General features: G+C 45.2%; 1 protein-coding gene across 1 annotated transcript in view; it reads right to left on the bottom strand.

Annotated features, from left to right (window-relative positions):
- The window catches only part of gpr37b (G protein-coupled receptor 37b), a 20,890-nt gene extending 13,831 nt beyond the window's left edge, over nucleotides 1–7,059 (bottom strand). The window contains exon 1 of the mRNA XM_074625476.1: nucleotides 5,132–7,059. Coding sequence (XP_074481577.1) covers nucleotides 5,132–6,214 — 1,083 coding nt within the window. The 5' untranslated portion in view covers nucleotides 6,215–7,059. The remainder of the gene's footprint in view (nucleotides 1–5,131) is intronic.
- Nucleotides 7,060–7,380: the final 321 nt, after the last annotated feature.

A 7,380-nucleotide genomic window follows, 5' to 3' on the forward strand; every position in this document is an offset into this window, starting at 1 on the left:
CTGTCAATCACAAGGTAGCCACGCCCTGAAGCATCCCCTGATTTATGGTCTATTTGACTCTAAATGGAACCATAATTTACTAAATGAACATCATGCTGTATTGAAGAAGACTTGAAACTAGAGATTGAGACCATAAACTCATGTTTACAATGTTTACTGAGGTAATAAATCAAGTGAGAAGTAGGCTCATTTTCTCATAGACTTCTATACAATCAGACTTCTTATTGCAACCAGAGGAGTCGCCCCCTGCTGGCTGTTAGAAAGAATGCAAGTTTAAAGCACTTCCGCACTGGCTTCACTTTTCAGACCCGGAGGTTGCCCACTGTACAGCACAGTAGAAGCCAGGTATACAAGGTGCACAAACTAAAGGATTCAGCAGACATTAAATATGGTGAAGTATTACAGAGAAGAATAATGCAAAAGAGGGAATATGACTGAAATGTTACTTGGAGCTTCAGTCCTTTCAGTACACCCTTGTAGCGTATAAGGACTCAATAACATTTTCAAAGAGTGACATTTGAAGATGTTTGTGATGTTTGAGAATATTTTTCAACGACCAGGGACTTATATCATTATCACCAAAGTCGTACTATTTTATTTTCTTTAAAAGGCTGTAGCTTGTCATGAAGGAGGCTAAATAACGCTCCAAAGTAATGCTACATTTTGCAGAGGGAAAACTGGCATAGCCATTTTCAAAGGGGTCCCTTGACCTCTGACCTCATATGTGTGAATGGAAATTGGTTCTATGTGTACCCACGAGTCTCCCCTTTACAGACACGCCCACTTTACGATAATCACATGCAGTTTGGGACAAAAAACATGCAGTTGTTTGAATAAAGTATAAATGTGTTCTTTTCTCCTATTGTAAAAATCTGTATACTGGGGTCCCTAAACAGTCTTGGAATTGCATAAATTGGGTATCACTGTAAAGCTGAGACTCTAATGGATCCAATGAGCCCCACTATAGTCCCCATAGTAGCCATTTCATTTAGTGAAACTTTACCTCACTGTATTAAATGACCTGTGGTGACCTCTAGGATAATCACAGCCTCAAGAAACTTTACAAACACAAACTAGAGACCTAGGACTTTCCTAGCTAGATTGACAATAAGGGGGCTTCTGAGCAGTTTCCAGAACAGAAGTGCTCGCCATCCGATTGCCAAAAATATTCTGCACATATACTATAAATCAATACAAGCCATTATTGCTCACACTACAGTATATAGCTTACAGCAACAGTGATAGGGCAAGACTGTTAGTGGAATTGCCAATATACCACTAAGGAGACAACGAGTCTGCAGAGAGCCACTAGATTTATGTCCCATGATGGAGATTTGCAATTAGCTGTAAATCAAGTTGGAAAAGAAGGTGTGAACACAGTCGTCTCTGTCTGCTAATGGGAAGGGACATTAATAATTGAGAGACATGCATGATTTAAACAGGAGTTTTACGAATAAATTAGAGCTGAAATAATCGATTAGTTGTCAACTATTAAATTTATTGCCAACTATCATTTTTTAAGAAAAAAAAAAGCTTCTTAAATGTGAATATTTTTTGGTTTCTTTACTCCTCTATGACAGTACTCTGAATATCTTTGAGGTGTGGACAAAACAAGACATTTGAGGACGTCATCTTGGGCTTTGGGAAACACTGATCGACAGTTTTCACCGTTTTCTGTCATTTTATAGACCAAACAACCAATCGATTAATCATGAAAATAATTGTTAGTTGCAGCCCTAACACATTCTATGCATATTTAATGCATTCAGGTACGACATTGTTCAACAACCAGCATGAGCAGAGTCTACCTCAGTTGCTACCATCATCATTATATTGTTATGAACACCTGTGTTTTTATGTTGCTGAACAATAAACTTGGCCTGTAGGCATCTGCCAATAAAGAACAATGTTGCATGACAAAGATACGCAAATGTTTATTACTATTAGAGCTCACCAGTCTGTACTTGCCTTTTTCAGATGGTGTAAGCATCTCTTTATTTAGGGGTAATGAGACAAAACAAGTTTGTAAAATCGCTGCGTTACAGCAGCACAGTTCTGAATGAACCTTGACAAATGACCCGTTTACCCCTCTGGCTTATAAAATGCTTACTGCTCTGCTTATTTGTTACTTTAGCCTACTTTCAAGTCTCATCCTAATCAACTGCCAGGTGCAAAAACCCAATTATTGCCCATTAGTTTTGCCTGAATTTGCTGGCTCTGCGCATCGCTGCCTAGAGGGGGTCGTCTGCAGTGACAGCAGCATGAAACAGGAGCGTATCGGATGTATAACGCAGGCTGGCTGTAACCCACATATTTACTTTGTGCGGCATTCTTATAAATTTCCCTGCCGTGTTTTCCCACATCACACACCTCAAATTGCTTTTCTCTTTGAGGTTTGGCCGATTCCACGCTCTACTAAACACTGAATAAAACGAGGTTTACTGAAGGCAGCACGACGGCAGGCGACATTATCTATACCACCTTCTGATTACGCATGCATGGACACGTGAAGTTGGGTTAGTGTGAGTGTGTTCGTGTGTAGATCCGAGCATGTGTGACTGAGTCTGTGTGTCTTTATTTCAGGCCAAAATGTTGAGATTCCCCATGGCTGAATTTGGGTTAAGTGAAAATAAAGTCACTCCGTGTGTGTGTGTGTGTGTGTGTGTGTGTGTGTGTGTGTGTGTGTGTGTGTGTGTGTGTGTGTGTGTGTGTGTTTTCTCTGAATGCTCCACAGGGAGACAGTGAACCCCAGGCTGCATTACTCACGGCCTGTTTTGACACATGCCCCGCACACACACATTGAAGGCACCATGAACACAGACAGGCCCCAATGCGCACGTCCTGATGGATATTCACTGTAAAACACATATCCACTATGCACTCTAAGTAGGTTATTAAGGTTATTAAATAATATCCCGTGGTCCTTGGGTAGCTTGTACGCAATAACACAAGGAGGGGGCTCCGTCTCCCTCTGATCCCCCCCAATCATTAAGACACACTGTATATGCACTCAGAAGGTGTTTGCAAATGAAATTGCAAATGAGATACTGTGTGTATTACAGCGTGTGTGTGGTCAGCGAGGACAAAGCCTGGCGAGCAAGATTGCAGAAAAGGAAGAGGAGGTGGTGCAAATGCAAGCAATCTTGATTTCTCTAGTTGTGACCTATTTTCTTGCAGAGAGGCTACATACCTGCATTTCAAAAGACCAGAGAAAAGGACTGGATACATGAAAGACTCTTTCACACTGAAATAAATATGAACTTCTACGATGCAGCTGCAGGTCTTCACACATCTGTCTGTAATAAAAAGCTATCACGTTTTGTGAAAATTAAAGCTCAACATGCCCAAATTAATAGGGCTGGGACGATTGAACTATCTCCTGATTCGATACGATCACGATACTTGGGTGCCGATTCGATATGTATTATGATTTTTAAGTTTTGCGGTTCTACAAGTATTATCTTTTAACACTAGACCATGGGAAAAAGTTGAATCATACACTTCTAGGGACTTTACCTTGAGAAAATAACCAAATTAATACAATAAAAATGTTTGATTTTCAGCATATACAGTATGTAGTCAGAGATGTCCTGAAGTCAGATATATCAGGAGATGCAAGTGGCGGCTGGCTTGACCGCACGTTACTGCAATACAATCCTGTCCATGACGGAGTTAGCAGCTTTAGCCATGATGTCTAGCTCTACTTTTCCTGCAATGTGTGAAACCCAAGTGTTTCCATACTTTACTGGATGTGTAGTGTTTGCCACTTTGGATTTAAAATGTGAGGATGCAGGTCGTATCCTTGCACCCTCCGCTGTTTTCTACTTTATCGTTTTGGCTCACTGCAGCCAACTACTGTTTGTTTTAGTGACGGATACGGAACTGATATGACGTCAGGTTACTCAGACTAGAACATTAGAAGCGGTAACTTCCTTCTACCTCCGCATAGACTCAAATGAAGCAAATATATCGATTCTGGCATTAAAAAATCTATTTCAAAATCGTAAAAAAAAGGTGAATCTTTTTTTTTTTTTCCACTCCTACAAATTAACCAGGTATGGAAATTGTTGCATCAGAGCTGATTTGAAGATAACAACACCTGCTCATATAATCACATCATGATGTGACGGCACCTCCCCGTCTGCCGGCTCTGTGGTCTCCGGAGGGCGGAGTCGCTCTCTGGTCACCTGTTCTGGCTCACTGCCTGACTATAGAAGCTCTCTCTCTCTCTCCCCTGACATCTAGTCTTTTCCGGGTTTGATTACATTCGCTGTCCTCTTTTTTTTCTGCAGCACACCTCTTCACTTACTCAGACGCCACCCATACTGTAAGTTCACATGTTGTATTTGGGTTAAGATAACCCCTTTAAAACCCCTCTTTGTCCCTCCTTCCTTCAGCCAGGTTGTGACAATGGCCATTCAAAAAACAAGCTTAAGACCCCTGAGCTGGAAACCCCTGTTTTCATACAATACAAAAGACATTCACCTTGCTGGGGCGAATCTGACACTGGTGTAATTGCAGTGAGCACACAAAGGGAATGGGATCAACATGGTGTAAACAACCTGTCTAGCATCCATCCACTCCTCATGAGCATGAACAGACAAACAAGGACAGAGAGAGAGTGCGACCTAAAACGTGTTTTATCAACTATATGTACAGGGAAAGCAACAGGAGAGGAGTGTTTTATATAAGTCAGTGTGAATGGGAGATGGTGAGCTATAACCTTACATCCTGGTGTGTGTGTGTGTTCATGTGTGTGTGTGTCTACAGGCCTTGAGGGCTATAGGTGAGGCTCTCCAGTAGCAGGTGCACAAGTGACAAACTAAGAGTCTCCTTGTTACTGGCTGAGGTGACATCCTATAGCCATGCCTGTGTTCTCTCTGCCCAGTCAGGGCTTCAAAAGTGAAACTCAACTCTTTAAAGTCCATTTACTCAGGCGACAAGAGTGTGAAACTCGCTTTTCATACCCTACAGTCCAACAGATTATGTCACTAAAGAGGCGTGTTCACAATGTGGATGGTGTGTAATTGACACCGGTTGAGCCCCATTTATCACCTGTCATCCCTTCAAAACTCCACTCACAATGTGAAATAATTGTCCCTGAGCAGAATAAAGAATAGATTAAATTTACCTCCACGTAGGGCACCACTTTGCAGGTGAACTCCCCCAGCAGCCAGGACTTTGTCAGCTCATGAAACACCACCATTGGCAGGCAGAAGAAGATGAGCACAAAATCCCACACGGCCAAATTGGCCAGCAGCGAGTTGGAGATGCTCTTCATGTAGTAGTTCTGGCACACGATGCACAGGATGGCGATGTTGCCCGCGATCCCCACCAGGAAGATGACCCCGGATACGCATGTGATGGCGTACGCGCCGTACGTCTCGCTCGTCACCGGGTAAAAGGGGTTCTTGATCTCGTCCCCAAAGTCCTGCGAGCTCGGAGGGGTGATCGGCGTGGCGTCCCACGGGTTCTCCTCCCTGAACGTGAAGAACTCGGTCCTCCTGGTGAAGAGGTCAAAGGGCAGGTCGGTGGAGGTGAGGGCCAACGGCTTGGGGATGGGTTCCCACGGCGACGACGCGTGAGGCTGAGCCAAGACCCCCGGGCTTTTGTTGAGCCGGTTTCTCCCCCTCTTGGAGGAGGCTTTCTTCTGCTCGTCCTTTGTGCCTCTCTTGTGCCTGTCGCCCTCGTCGGACCCCCCTCCCGCGTCCCCCCGGCCCATTGAAGAAGGCTTAGCCGCATTGTAGTGTCCACCTGCTGGCGTCCCCGTACTACTATTCAACTTTATCCTCTTATTGTGGTGGCGCGTCGGGTCCCAATGGGAGACAGCGTTGGGATCCTCCACGGGTGTCACAGTCCTGCTGCCGAAGTCGCGCTTGTTGTGTCCAATTCGACGCGTCTCTCCAGCAATCACCCTCTTCCAGGGATGAGTAGTGGAGTTCAGGGGCCCCCCTCGCATAATCGCCCGCTGCGCCCGCAGTTCCGCTGAGGACGCACCTGTGGCGTACCCGGGCGAGAGCGCGGCGCGGTCCCAGGCTTTGTTTTGGTGACTCTCCCGGAGCGACCCGTGGAAGAAAGTCCTCGCAGAGTACGCGCTGGCGTTGCTGCTGCTGTCCTCTTTCGCTCGTACTTCTCCATTATTAGTCCTCAGAGATAACAATGCGTGTGCGTGGGCCAGTAACACAAATAACGTCCTGGGCTGCAGAATCTGCATGGTCCGGGAATTTTTATTGAGCAGCAGTTCGAATCCTCACAAGTGCATATTCGAACCTCTGTTGGCGGCGCGTCAGTGGACACTCCTCCGTTTCAGTCAACACCCATGTTGGGAAGAAGAAGCTCACGGATTCAAGTAAACAGCAACATGCATGATGTGAGCTCTGCAAAACTTGTATCCTGATTTTCTTGCACTATGCAGTATAATCTCGAAAAATTGCTCTCTCTGGAGTCACTCCCGTCTCCAAAGTCTTGGCATTACCTTGCAGGATAGGAGATCAGATCCAGAGAGAAAGAAGCGAAGAGATGTGGAGAGGGAAATGCTGCACATCCATGCACACAATCCGCACAGCATCCAGCTTCCAGATGTTGGAGAATAGCATCAAGAAAGAGAGAAAGAGCGATTCTCCTTCTCTCTCTCTCTGTTAGTGCGTTAGTTCAGTGGGTTGGGTCGGCTGGCAGCAGCAGCAGCGTCAATGCGGTGCAGTCCGGGTAAAGCCCACTAGGTTGTGATGCACAGGAGTGGGGAGAGAGAGAGAGAGAGAGAGAGAGAGAGAGAGTGACAGAGAGAGAAAGAGGAGGGGTGGAAACGGGGGTCTGTTTCTCGTCCCTTCCTCCTCTGCGTCCAGCGCTTCACCTCCTCCTCCTCTTCGAAGAGAGAGGAAAATGGACTCCCCTGGCGGATAGCCTCGATCTGTCACTCCTCATCCATCACGGAGCATCCAGCAGCCCTGGAGCTCACTATACGGCCACTATACAGCCAGCAGGCAGACGAGCCATGCAGCCACGCCCGACAGACGTGCGAATAAATCTATCAGCCAGTTTTCTTTTCTTACTTTTACGCACAGGCGGAGCTGCGATACAGACGCACTTAAGCAGATGCCGTTTACTCCTCCTCTCTAGTTAGTTTAAAAGCAAAATAGGAATAAAGCTGTCAGTGAGTGACAGTTTTTCTCAAAAAGAAAAGTCTGTCATCTAAGATGTGATCTGCCCAGTTCAACTGTTAAAGCTGCACTGCATAAATGCACTTTTCTTTTTTTTTTTTTTTAAAGGGACTGTTTGTAAGAATCAGAAATGCTTGCAAGAAATGTGTCAGGAGAGGTCAAGAAGCCACGGGCTTATACAAAGGACCGCCCCTCCAACCCCAAGAGAAAAAACTAAATAATA

Source organism: Sebastes fasciatus, chromosome 23, assembly GCF_043250625.1.
Source record: "Sebastes fasciatus isolate fSebFas1 chromosome 23, fSebFas1.pri, whole genome shotgun sequence".
NCBI classification, from domain to species: domain Eukaryota; kingdom Metazoa; phylum Chordata; class Actinopteri; order Perciformes; family Sebastidae; genus Sebastes; species Sebastes fasciatus.